The sequence below is a fragment of the Pecten maximus genome, unplaced genomic scaffold (assembly GCF_902652985.1).
Source record: "Pecten maximus unplaced genomic scaffold, xPecMax1.1, whole genome shotgun sequence".
NCBI lineage: Eukaryota > Metazoa > Mollusca > Bivalvia > Pectinida > Pectinidae > Pecten > Pecten maximus.
In genome coordinates this window covers 38,032-52,864 of record NW_022982907.1, presented here as the reverse complement: position 1 = coordinate 52,864, position 14,833 = coordinate 38,032, and the positions used below count along the sequence as shown (strand labels likewise).

The 14,833-nt window shown below is 33.6% G+C and overlaps 1 protein-coding gene across 1 annotated transcript; it reads right to left on the bottom strand.

Annotated features, from left to right (window-relative positions):
- Positions 1-235: 235 nt before the first annotated feature.
- LOC117321122 (sodium- and chloride-dependent glycine transporter 1-like) lies at positions 236-7,547 on the bottom strand (the record flags this gene model as incomplete). The annotated part of the gene is made up of 5 exons (XM_033875590.1): positions 7,424-7,547; positions 3,176-3,307; positions 2,766-3,039; positions 621-753; positions 236-370 (listed from the first exon to the last, which is right to left on the bottom strand). Coding segments are annotated over exons 1-5 (798 nt in total), but the record flags the coding sequence as incomplete, so codon positions are not given.
- Between the last annotated feature and the right edge of the window lie 7,286 nt (positions 7,548-14,833).

Sequence of the window (14,833 nt, the reverse complement as noted above, 5' to 3'; positions counted from 1 at the left end):
GACAGGAGCAGCGTTATCTATAAATATTATTGTGGAATTTGTTGTGGCTGGCCAACACGATCAGTGCTCCAGAAGACAGACTTAGGGAGTAGAATGTCTGTGCGGCGGCATCCACCCAAACCTGTGTAACAAAACATTGAGCGTGATTAAAAACATCAATTTATTTTGGAACTCGACGACAGACATATATTTGAATAATTAGTTTGAGGGTCACACAGAAGTGATGGATATTTACTGATAGTTTGAGGAGTTCCTCCCATCTCGGCACCATGTAGTACTTGAGTCCCTGTAAGGACCCTGGGAGTGTAAGTCCCCGGACCAACAAAGCTGTGAGGAACACGTAGGGAATCGTGGTCATCACGTACATCACCTTGCAACAGAGAATAAGGTTTATTAATCAACACTTGTGTTATATTCAAAGTTTATCTGCATATGTATGTAATGGTGAATTGACTAATGATGACGCCATCGTTCACAGTAACGTTTTAACTTGATTTCTTCTTTTCGTTTTTATCTTAATTTTTATTAAGTTCTTGGTAACAGTATCTGAAGTAATATTATGCACAAATCCACATACTGTAATATAAGCATCTAGACAGTGCTGACGTATCTAATATTACCTTTCCTGAAGAGTGAATTCCTTTGATTAGACAAAGAAAGATGACGATAGAGGTTGCCAATACCCCAAGTAATAACTCCCAGCGAATCGTCCCTAGTATTTGGATACCTTCTGTCAGTTGCAGAACATTGTTCCTGTAATCAGTGACACAAATATTAGCAAAACAGAAACCAATCATCTAAGTAAAAACGAAACCAAGTAACAGCGAATGGGGTCTTCCCCGAACACCAACTCTGGTTAGGGTGGGGTGTTTACACAGGGGTTAAGGTGTGTTGATAGGGAGTTATAGTCTGTTACAGAAATATCATCAATGTAAGAACACAGGTAAATCAGAACACAGGTAAATTAACTCACTGTTAGGTGATCAGAAAATCATTAACTGTTAATGATTGCCAAACTGTTTCACAAATAGTGTATAAAACTGAAGAACACTTTGGAAAATCATATATATTTATTTGTACTTGCTGGAATTGTAAAACAATTGTATCGTTGAATACTTTTGAACATTTTATTAAAGGATGTGTCATTGATTTAATTTGTAGTGTAGATATCTAAAAAATACTTTAATACGATTGTTTAATTTACATTCTTTTATATTATTGCAACAAATTCAGCCTTGTATCATTTTTCATTTATAGTGTAAATATATATCTGATAATCAACATTTAAATTTGAATAATTACGGAATCGTAAATCTATACTTTTTCATTGTAAATCAATTGTATATTAATTAGACTTTGTATTTTTTATATTGATTAACTTTGTACGTTTTTCAGATTTGTAAAGATAATTCAATTATTGTAGAATTGTAATAATTAACAAAAGTTGTATCTGTTCCAGTTTTAGTTAGTAGTAAGAGTTTTTGTTTATATTTCATCTTACTTAGAATAGCTATGCATATATTGTATTGGATGTTTTTTATAATTGTTATTATACAACACTATATAGATACGTTACTGCAGAACTATTGTAATATTCTTATAAAATTGTACATTGTATCTAGCGAACGCACATGTCAACGTTAAGTTCATCAGCAACAGATATTGTCATTATTAATAGTAATATCTATAATCAGTGCTTTGCAATATATAATTTTATTTACTTTTTATCTATTTATTTTAATCTGATATTGTCATAATTTATAGTAAAATATAAAGTTAGATATATTGCTTTGAAAATAAGATATTTTATTTATTTTATATATATATATATTGATATGATATTGTCATTTCATTATTACTACTAAAGAAAACTAAATGGTAGTGCTTTGAAGTTAGAAAACTTCGTGTATATCTGATTCATATACATGTACCTGAGTTGACCCTATTTTTTACCTGAGTTGGTATTCCATATTGAAACAGACTATAACTAAACTTCAAAGAACTTCCTACATAAACATTTTCCTTTGTCTTTACCAGAGTTGGTGTTCGGGGAATGAGCCCAGCGAATAAAGAATCTTAGTCTCCAAACTACGAGAGGGAATGCTCTGGTTAACACGCCCCACAGGGAAGGCGCAAATGCAGGCGCTCGTAAACACGCCCTCTACAGGAGAGGCGCAGATACAGGCGCACGTAAACACGCCCCACAGGAGAGACGCAGATACATGCGAGATTAAACACGCCCTCTACAGGGGAGGCCCAGCTAAAGGCGCACGTAAACACCCCCTCTAAAGGGGAGGCGCAGATGCAGGCGCACGTAAACACGCTGTCTTAAGGGGAGGCGCAGGTACAGGCGCTCGTAAACACGCTCAGCACAGGCCTAGGAGAGGCAAAGGCTCTGGTGAACACGAGCTTTTAAGATAATATGATTTTTTTGTTGTTGACCTTAGTATCCTTTTAATATTCAATTTCGTAGATTGTTCGGCAAAAAAATCAACTTTTCTTCATTTGGCTATGATGCAAACTTGAAAAAAGTTATTATATTTAATTATGTATCTGGATGCCTATTCTATGTGTTGGGGCAAATCTAACGGTTCTACTTATAGCACTCCTACCTTTACTCATTGTTTTTAGTAAACAAAAATGAAAAAAACTGTAGTTGATCACTGCATAATATTTCTAAAGATTACACATGCAAACATGTAAAAGGTTTGTACAAAGAAAGGAATTCCATGTTCTAAAGAATACATTACAAACAGTGCACTTACTCCCAAAATTCTTCAGGTGGAGTTTTCTGTGTGATATTAAGGTTGGCATATACACCATACGTTGTGCTGTTTATTAAAATGGAGTTGTTTCCGCTTCCGTTAGTAGCCATCTGGGTTCTAGTGGAACAGTGTGCGGTGTTCCATTCGTTGCCGCATGTTGTCCAAGGGATTGTTGGGAAAAAGGATTTTCCAAAATAGTAGAGTGTCCAAGACAAGATGACGTCATAATACATTCCAACAATAAATGTCAGGGTCATCATTCCGTAGCCGACGCCTGCATAATAACAATGTTCATATCAGTCTGCTTATAATAACGCAATAACGACACGACATAGCATATACTTTTGAATATTATACATTTCAGATTAAAGGTAAATAATCATTACAGAAAGTCACATAAGTCACTATACCTCTGAACAACGGACAACATTCCCAAATGTTTCCCGGCCCGAGATTCGAGTATTGCGCATAGGAAAACTGTAAGAAAACACACGGCGTTCCAATGAGAAACAAAAACAGGAAATAGGGAATGAAGAAGGCACCTGAAACAAAAGAACATATAAATAAAATTAAAATAAGACAATAAAAATAGCGCCTATCACGAAGGAACATACAAATAAATTTGACTGTGAGGACGGCGCCTATAAATTAGCAACATATACGTTAAATAGACCGTGAGGAAGGCGTCTATAAAGAAGAAACATGAGTGAATTAGAAAGTGGGGAATTCTTCTATAAAGTAGGAACAAATGTTATATTTGTGTGTAATGTATTTTAATAAAGACATTATAAACATACCTGTTTCAGCAGCAAGGTAATGTGCCCTGTGGCTAATGGACAGTGTAAACAGTGTTTACCTGTGTGTAGTTTTACTTGGTAGGTATATACATGGATTTAAATATAGATTTCGACCTTTGAACTTAGACTGACCTGTGGACTGAACTTGACCGGTTGTTTTTCTTGGATACCATCTAGAGCGGAAAAAAGGCATGCTTTTGAGTAAACTTATAATGTGGAGATAGATTGGGTCAGTTTTACCCCAGGCAAGCTGGGAGAGCGGTGTACAAAAATGTATTCAAACGCGATGGGATTTTATGGTAAGTCATTCTTATTATAGTATCTATATATTGATAATTTGTGACTTCTGTATATCTACAACGTTGCCAGATATTGTAAGCAGTATGTCATTTTTTTAGAAATATTGTGTTTTGTCTATTTATGAAAATATATTGAAAATGTAGTCCTGGGAGAGAAAGGTCCATTACGAACCCATAAAATATATATACCACTGCATAATATGTAGGGTGAGTTGTTTTAAGTTATTTTCAGCACTGTCTGTAGACATGTGTGAAATTATAATATAAAAGATAAAATATGTATGTGAAATCCATGAAATGGTTAATGAAAGAATAAGAAATCTTCCTTATGTATATGATTATTATTATGCAATAATAATAATGAATTCTTTATATTGTCAAGATATGGTTAAGATTTGTATTCTGGTTTTATTCTAAAGATAATTTGTAATTTAAGATAGCGTGTAAGAAGAGTACATGTGGTAAAGTTATATTTGTTAAGGTTGAGAGTTGTTTCCCTTGAGTGGGAGAGAGTTTTTACTGTATATTTGGTTTTGTCTATTTCAGGGTATTTTTACCTGCTTAATAAATGGTGAACCGTGGATTGAGTTTTCGTCGTGTTTAAAACCACCTGTTACACATAGATGTGGATTAGACTGTGAGGGAAACACTTACACTTTAGGAACATGAATATCAATGAGAATATGAGGGAAGTCATAAGTCATTGTAAAAAAATGAATAGATTAAAACCAAACAAGAAGAAACAAAAACAAATTTACAAACAAATGAGACTTTTGGAAGTACTTTTTACGTATATATATATACAGTCAAACCTGTCATATGTGACCTTCCAAGGGAGTCAATAAAAAAGGTCACATATGACAGGTGGTCTCTTAATCCAGGTTCAAAGAAAATTACCCGAAAAGGAAAGTTCATGATTAGTCTGCCACATATGTAAAATTTAACAGCTACAAATATTAGTACATATATGAAAAGGAATTACCTCAGTCATCAATTAAGATTGTGAATATAATCAAATCTGTAAGAGACCTCTTGAGGAAAACGAAAGAAAAAAAAGAAAAAGAAAAAAAAAAAATCACTATTCACTTAATGAAATAAAATGCTTATAATATTAATAATGGACAATATATAGAAATATCCCCATTTCTACATATGTAGTACAATATCTATTTTTTTAAATTTAATTCAGTTTCTTTATTTTCATTAATATATATATTTAAATTCTTTAGCATGTTACAATAATTTTTTTAATTTTAAAATACAAAAAATAATCAAAGAGTTTGAATGGCTAATTTGATTATTTCCAGTGCCGGATACATTTACAAAAAAAAAAAAAAAAACTTTTTTTTTTTTCATTCCTGAATTCCTGGTCCGGACTTCCGTCCGGATGATTAGTCACGTAACTGCATTTCCTTCATAACGATGGAGACGTTTTTAACTGGCAAATATCTGTCCTAATGTCTCAAAAAGAACATAAATTTCAGTTAAACAGTAAGTTGACTGTTTATTCACTCTTTTTCATACTTGTCAAGCAAATGTTTGTATTTTTATCTATCAAAATTTCGTGAAAATCGTCTGAATGGCGAGGACGTTTTTTCGCCATATCCCATCTCCTTTCATTCTTTAGAAGTAAAGTACAGTTTCGTTCCTTTTTGGGTGTTATCAGGGCAAAGATAATAAATTCAATACATTTTTTGAGACAGAATAAGACATTTCATACATTTCTAAAGTATTTTTTAATCTTTGAAAGCAGACAAGTTCGTCCGGTTTCTTCTTGATTATGACTTCTGCTTCCGTTTTAAAACTCGGAAAGTCGCTGAAAAAAGTCGCTTTTCAGCATTTGGGACACGGAAATGATGGTCGTTAGTCGCGTCTGACAGGTAGTCGCTTAATTCAGGTCACTAGTATAGTAAATAACGTTGGGAGGAAAAAATACGGTCGCATATGAAAGTAAGTCGTTTAATTCAGGTGGTCGCTAAGGCAGGTTTGACTGTATATAAAGATTGCAACTTTGATGTACAGACACAAATTTTAAATTTAAGTGTGAAAAGGTTACGATGGTTTAGGAAAAACTGAGAATGGCGTGGTTAAATAATGTGACACCATAAACCTTATTCATATCATGTAAACTTATTGAATACAATCACTCAATTTCGAAATCCTGACGTCACAGTGTTACAAACGGACCTATCAGAATCCATTGCATCACAAATCTTATCAGTAAAGAGAGTAAGATATATGTTAAAATAAAATCGTACCCACAAAGTGTTAAGGTAGGCCTTCATTGATGTTTTGAACTCCCGTGTTGTGTCTTTATTAGAGAACAGAGAGGGTCATCTTTGTATATAATAGTTTCACATAACTTGTTAAACTAAAGGAACCCCTCCAACGTGTTTTAATGTACACAGTAAGTAACCTCATCTTATACATACCAAGCTGTGATACACGACACGAAACTATTAAACTGATAAAGTCTCACTTAGGACGAAGGAGAGGTTTGCTTAATAACAGTCCTTGATTTAATGTTATTAGCATCGTTATTGGGTCGCTTGAGTGCACCAGGCATAGTATGTTACGCTTCGATTCACGCATATACATATATTCTATATTTGTTCTTTTTGAATAAGAATTAAATCTCTATATAATATGCTTTAAAACGCAGATGTCTCGTATCATTCATAGTACAACCGGGCTTAAGATCTCACTCACAGCATTTTATGTCTACATATCCCTTTGAATTCCACATCCAATGGCTCCGAAACATGCTGGTCGCTTTCGTTGATAGTTACCAATGTACAGTTATTCAATACGTTAAGAAGATAATAACGTTGTCTATCGATGCATATACCGAGAGAGCACTTTCTTAAAGCCGTGTTTGTGTTAAGCCTCACGTTCAAACGATACAGTTTGATTTAGAAAATACAGGATCAAGCAATCACGCGGGAAATATGTTTTAATTAACAACAGTAAACATGGTTTATTTCCACTCGCCATTAATTCCAAGTAGAACGTTCTCTTATATTCAATGGAAAAGAATAATTGTTTCAATTATCAATATACATGTATTTTGTTCTTTATTTGTGGTCAATCATCTCATATGCAGAATTGATAAACAATGAATACAGTGTAGCAACCCAAATAAAAGCATTACTATACATCAGAATTGTATCCCAGAATATGTATATATACATATGTTTGGAAACCTTTACGATTGTGACGTTACCAAAATTAGAACTGGGATACGAGTACAACTAAACTATATTTCAAACACGTGAACTGCGACTGGCGTTATATTTTATCATAGACTAGGTTTTCCATTACAATATTGTAAAAACAAACGTAGATAAAGTGATGATTATGTATATACAAGCAGCCGTCATAAAAATTCACCATAAATCCTCATTATTTGCGTTACAACTTCTCCAAGAAGGATCCAGACCGAAGGGATGTCAATAACCATTCAGATTTAATAAAATGATTTGCAGGGAAAAAAATGGTATACCAGACATGCATATACATTATAAATCTAGCACGTGCAATTTGAATGTAATATTAAACTTACCTCCGCCATTTTTGTAACAGATATAAGGAAACCTCCAGATGTTCCCAAGTCCAACAGTGACTCCAATACACGAGAACAGAAATTCCAGTCGGTTGGACCAGTTTCCCCGAGCCTGATTTGGCATCTTCTATTTGCCCTTCGAAACTAGTATAGAGGTCAAATACTGACCTAATAACGACTAACCAAGCCTAGTCTGTTGATAATTGTTCTTATTGCGTCTTAATTGCACTTTTATTTCTTCTACGATGTCACCTTCTCTCACCAGCCAGTAAAGTGTGAAGCCGTGTGGACCACCATGGTATTCCGGATGGATGGTTACACATGGAAGTGTGTAGCTGTATGGACAACCATGCTATCCTGAATGGATGGTTAAACAGGATCATCTGCACACATTTATGGGGAATATTTTAACCAGATAGTTCACCGACAGGAAAAGTTTTCAGTAGTCCTGATCAATGCTCCAGAGGAACAACTACATTGCAGTTATTCAGTCTTTAAGTTGTGTATTCGATCATATTTATAGAGACCAACCAACCAATCGTTTTCCCATACTTTAGTGTTAACGTTTTGGAGTATTTCATTCAAATTCTTGAATTCAATATGACAATCATGGTTTATAACAAAAGTTTAGGGTCTGATATAACACCTAACCAAAAAAGAAATTGGGTCCTTCAGCTCAAATTTTCTCCAGGGTAGCCATTTTGAAAATGGGTGAATTTCGCAGTAAAAATTCTTAAAAATCTTAAATGTTTACCTGTTAATTGTTATTACTTGAACTTTTGGGGGAAAAATCAATCGGAATTACGAAATTAATATCAACATTCCTTATAGATAGTTACCTATCAGGCTACATATCTATTTTCTCGCTTCATAACATACTGACCAATCAGTGGCTGCCAGACATTTTATCCTTGGCTCAATATTCTATACACAGGGGCTGTTTCAAAAATCTATTTTTTCAATTGGTTGGTTGTTCCCTATATAACACACATCTGTAAAGTATATGTTAAAATGTTTGAAAGAATGATGTTAATATGTGACATACATGTATTGAAGGTATATTTGAAGACATATTTCATTCAGTCTAGTTTCTTTCATTCCATTTAGTTTCAACGGCTTCGATACAAAAACGATTATTAAGATTAGTTTATTTCTAATGGAATCCTCTATACCATACCTCAAAAGCAGATATCAGTACATTCAGAAGATATATGTTTAGACACAATTTTAAATAAATACATTGATAACATTTACATATGCGTTGCAATGTCCCTAGATGGTTTATCTTAAATTTATTAATTTTGATAATTCCGCACATCGCTATAAGGCGGACTAGTTACATACAGGTCAAAGTTAAATGTGTGGTGGTAGATTATGATTGTTTATGCAACATAATCAAAGAAATTTATATTTATGATGAATTGTCAAAAGATGAGAAGTAATGTCTGAATATTTCAATAAAAATCGTAACAGATATTGATTGCATTGGTTTCTTTCCTAATTATTGTCTTGTCTGCCTGTCGCCAATGGCACCATGGCAGCGCCATCTAGTTATTTGCGATTAATTTCTATCGAACTGACCGCTTTTCAAACAATGTATATAAGGCGATTTTTTTTTTGAAAAGAAAATGTCATTGTTATCAAGTTTAAATATCGGGATTGTCTATTTTTTCTTTTTATTTATTTATTTACTTATTGAAGCAATAGGAAATAGGTCGCTATCTCAATGTTAGTGCATTTCAGCGCATCAATAGAAACAAAAATAAATTTGAAATAGATTTCCTAGATGCTAATATTGCTCGTTTTACCAACAAATGTAACTGAAGCCAACTGAAATTATCTGGTTAAGAATATATTTGCCAAAAATGAAACAGCAAAGAAGTCATTCCAAAGTGTTAGCCATTGACAACGAACCAGAACATACTGCGAATTGTAACCGTTAACGAAAAATAGTTACTTGTCTCACTAGCACCATTGTTACACAAGCAAATTGCAATTAAACTCCATTTTTCTGTGCAATGATTCATATAAACAACATGAATATCTATCCAGGTAATCCTATGTACGGTCATTATAATTGGTGATGTCAGTTTTCGTATATCATGTCCTGTGTATCGGAATACAAGTATGTTATTTTCTCGATGCACCGAAACGAACCTGCGCAGAAATTGAATCGCATCCCTTGCGTGTAACACAAAATGTCGATGTGACGGGTTGACAGGTGGTCGACAATAGGCATTTTAACAAGGATAAAAGCTCTGTGAATAAGGTTTATGTTTTAAATCTACGGCAATGTACGTTGAAAAATTCAACTGATATACACACAAATTTTCATGATTTTTGCCCAATTTAAAGAAAACATGTCCTGGACCTGACAAAAGCTGACGTACATACACAAGGACGCCCATCTACCAATTTGTTCTCGGCTGATAATTTATAGTATTTATTTACTGATCTGCATGAAACGTGGTCAAAAGATGAGTATATGAAAGTTATAGTAATATAACGAAAGGTCAAGGTCATTATATCAAAAGGTCAAGGACAAATGTGTATCTGTTTACTTATGAACATGTTCATATAACACGTCGAGAAAACATGGTGGAACTAGATCAGAAGGTCAAGGTCACAAGGGAAAATGTCTGTTGTATTTTCTATCTTTGCTGACGAACAGTTTGTGATGACACCATAAAGTCATGCTGGTCGGATTAAAAATGATTCAATTGACCAAATATCAAGGATACAGGGTAAGATACTCAGTTCAATTTTTCTATCATTTCACTATCAAACAATTTTGGAGCAATACTGCTTAGAATTAAAGAAGGAGTCAAGATTTGCTATGCCAATGATCAATGTCACTGAGTCAAACGTCAAGATAGTATTTGTATCGTTTCACTGATTTTTCAAGAAACCAATGTTTGTTAGAATTAAGCAACTGACCAAAGGTCAATATTATTGTGTCAGAAGTATAGGCCAAGGTAAATATCGTAACATTTTACTACTTTGCAAACATCCATTTTTACCACGTACATTTTTAGTATCCAAATCATGTTTACATGATAATAAACTTCACGAAGAAAGTCTTAAAAAAGGTTTTTACTTCTATTTTTCTAGTGTTATTGAAGATATTTTTTTAAATGTCTGTGTATAACTTTAGTTTATCATAGAACATATGATATGCTTACCACCTATCGTCTGAGCCAACGTTAGGTTTGTGAAACAACTAAATAGGAAGATGTGTAATTATACACGCAGCACGTGCTGCTGAATATATTTCCATATTTTTGAAATATAAACTGCACACATTGACATGCCCTAACATATTTTGCAAGTTTGTGTCATGTATATTCGGTTACGTATCAGACAGATATCAAATTTATACATTTTTCTACGCATGGACGACAATGGTGACCTGCATTCTTTACAAAACCAAGCGTCTCAAGAATATATTTTCGCATGAATAATGAATAAGGGAATATGACAAGTAATGTTCAATGCAAAAAAAAAAAAAACACAAAAAACAATGCATACATAATCAATGACAAATATCAATTTATCACCGTATTTGATTTCTCTATCCACAACATAGATCTTGATTTTTCAAATTAAGCGATCAGGGGTGTATGTAGCGACATCCGCAAGTTGAAAGGGTGCTGTTAAAATAACAGACTTCCGGTTGATGCTTTATTGCTGTGGTCGCACAGAAATATAATCATTCGTGAATAACGCTGATAGCAAAGAGTGAACATAAAACCAACTGGCCTCTTGATTGGAATTCACTATTTCCCAATGATATCTTTGATAGATACATAGATCATCATATGCACAATAATATCATAATAATTGATAGTCTTCCAATTATGATAGAGTGTGTTACATGGAACACATTACAACACAGATCTGTACATACAGTAAACACAATACAAAAGTACGTCTACAGTTCCCTAGGTCAAAACTAATGCGATTTTAAAGAAAGGGCGTGCACTTTAAAATATTTCAAATTTTTAAATGTATTTTAATAATATGACTATAATTTAATAGCAAATAAACAAAACTTAAGCCATCTACCACTATATCAGGTTCGGGTGAGAATTACGTAGGTTGCTATGTAATTGCACAAGCAACACATGTAACAGAATGTATTTCCATAAATTGAAATATAAACTATGTGCACTTTTCCAAATCTATATTTTAAAGGGTTCTGTTGAATATCTAGCATTGAATACTGGCTCGTTTGACATTTATTAGATGGTGCCTCACAAATTTTACCTTTAAATTAAAACATGTTTAATCATACAGCCAGTTATAATGATATACACACCTATACTTACTACAAAACATTATCAAATCATCATTCGGAAATATATATATATATAATATGTTTATAAAAACCAAATAGTCACTAAGTGTTCAACATCTTTGATAAATGTTGTATAACTTGGTCTTTATATATTTAATCAACCTTTAAACGAATCTTTTAGACTTTGGAAAAAAGATATAAACCTAGATTTATACCTACTATCAGATACCCATGAGTAATTTGGGTTAATTGTCATTATTTTAAAGCTGGCATAATCTCTGTTTAGAAATAGAATTCTTAGGCTTCGAGTTTATCATGGACTTCATCAATCTAGCAATGTAACAACTTAACAGAGGCACGTATAAATAAGGGGCCGTGGTGGCCGAGTGGCTAAGGTGTCCAGACACTTTAACACTAGCCTTCCACCTTTGGTTTTTCTTCGGGTACCCAGGCTTTCCTCCACCTCCAAAATCTGGCACGTCCTTAAATGACCCAGGCTGTAAATAGGGCGTTAAACAAAACAAACCAAACCAAACGTAAAACTAAAATAAAGCATAATTTTACATGTTGCTGATTATACATTATCAAAGACTTTTTGAACGGCATACCTTAAATATCGAAGTCAGAGTCACATTAGATAAATTTATGGTATTTTTTCAGTTCCAGACCATTACATGTACGTCACAGCTTCAAGATCGTGTACTATTTGTTATATGACTAGTATCGCAGTCATCTCTAACATCTGTGTACTGTTTCTGGAGAACACTATTTAGTCTGACTTGCTCTTCGATATTGCTTATTTGAATCTAACTGCATACAGTGTGGTGGTATGATGAACTTTGGATAGACCAATACAAAGCTGATCACAAAACCCCAAATTAAAGGAAAGTATGTTCATTGCTTTAAGCATATCCTTGTTTCTGATGTCGAAGAACCACATTGACAAGACTGAGTCGAAACTCGGCTCCAAAGACAATATACAAATGCAAATGACATATGTTTGGCCATATCATTACCAGAGATTCGGTCTCGCTGAAAACCTCCGAAACTATCTACCAAACAGGCAACATCATAACTAGTCCCAACACCATCGAAATCAACAAATATGAAACATCAACGAAAACTCAAGGCAGGTGCCGACAAGCACAGACGGATTCTATCACAGCCGTCAATACAATCAAGCGACCTGTCATAACATCACGCCGAAATCTATATTACGGACAAATAGGCATCCTGCCTTGAACTGGCCAGATATTGAGTTCCTATTGACGACAGTGAACAGTATGACAACACTGTTACTGTGATGAAGCATCCTACACCACATTTAAAAGGCAATCAATTGTTCTGACTCTGCCTCTCCATCAAAGTCTACAGTTACGATATCTTAAAAACACTCTCGTACTGGACATTTTTGTTCAAATATCTCGTATCTGAGACAAACTCAAAATAACTTTACTTTGGATTATGCGCTATGTCTTACCAGGAAACAAGAGACAAATGCTTTAAATCTCAAACAAAAAATATCAAACTTCCATCTACATATTACAAACCTGTCAAGTGTACTGTTAAGGTAAGTGGCAACAACATTTGTCTCTCGAGACAAACAACAAACAGTCGGAAAGATCTTACTGAGGAAGTTGACTTCTCCCGGGTCCTCACAGAACATACATGTCCTACTCATTCGTTCGTTTTAAAACGAGACGATCGACCGACATTCCACGCATATGACACTATTTACGTATAGAAAGTTCCTTTTTGATGCACATTCGTGATAATTTCTTTCGAGTCCCGGATATAGAAATTATATAAAGATCCTTTTATTCCAATGCATTATTTACCTATTTGAAAAAAAATTCGATCAATTCTATAGACTATGATGTCTTTTAACAACTCCCTTTGGCGTTTTAAACATATTACATAATCCAACTCATTAATGATTAATCTCTTTAATCATCTTACTCCCTTTTCATTATGATAATATACTATACAAATGCTTTTAAAAATATGCATTTAATCCAATTTTTCGCCAAAAATATGTTTGTTCATGATAAGTTAGTTAAACAAACCGTCCGTCAATCATATAAAGCTATCTTATTCATTAACCTGCATTTCAACATCTTCATCGTCTGGGAACGATGAAACTGCTGGCTTCCATTGTTTAGTTGGCTCCAATGATTTAGCAAATCTCTGAAACAGAACAGACTTTTGATAATAGTTCATGTAAATGTATGCAAGGAATGCGCTCGATTACGTTCTGTGATGTTCATACATGCTTGGAAATGTGTCGCGTAATGGTAATATTTTGCAGTATTTATGGATATTATCAAGGTGACGAAGGTGTAAGATCAGATATTCGTTTAAACTCATATCAAATCCTAAAATACATATTCATCGATCCAATTGATTTGCAACAACTATATCATGAAAACCCGTCACAAATATAGTTATGTGTTTATGGATTTAGGAGAAACACTGGTTGTTTAAGAAGTTAACGTCGTTATAAAAAAAAATGTTTACTTGCATCAGCTTTCATTATTTATGCTATTTTCTGTCTCCGTATCTTCGAATATATGGTTTACAATAAGAATCTCTTAAATCAATGATGTTTTAAGCAAACCAGTAGAAAATATAGTTAAGGTCATTATCGTGAACAAGCGACAATAGTTTCGGATGCCACATAGGGATGTGGTCTTGAAATTTTGCTCCTGTATGTACAATAATCCCCTATTTTTATATTATCGTGTAGGATTAAGATACATTTTTCCTCCTTTGATGGCCATGTCGTTGAATTCATAGGAGATGTGATGAACGATATATAAATGATAGCCCAAATCCATTACTTATCTATAAATGGGACTGTCAGATTATGGTAAATGTACAGTATAAAGAGGTCATCGTAATAAATAACCAGATATGATATCAAGAAGTGTATACAGTTATTAAAGTTATATTTTTTTAATTGCAATTATTGTATTATATCAAGAATATGCAAATGCAATACACAATGGAAAGTGCTTTGATTTTAAAATGTATCAGTAGTTTCCTCTCGAGAAACACTCCTTTTACAGTAGAGCATTTTTTGATAGTTGAAGAAAGCTTATTCGTAATATTTT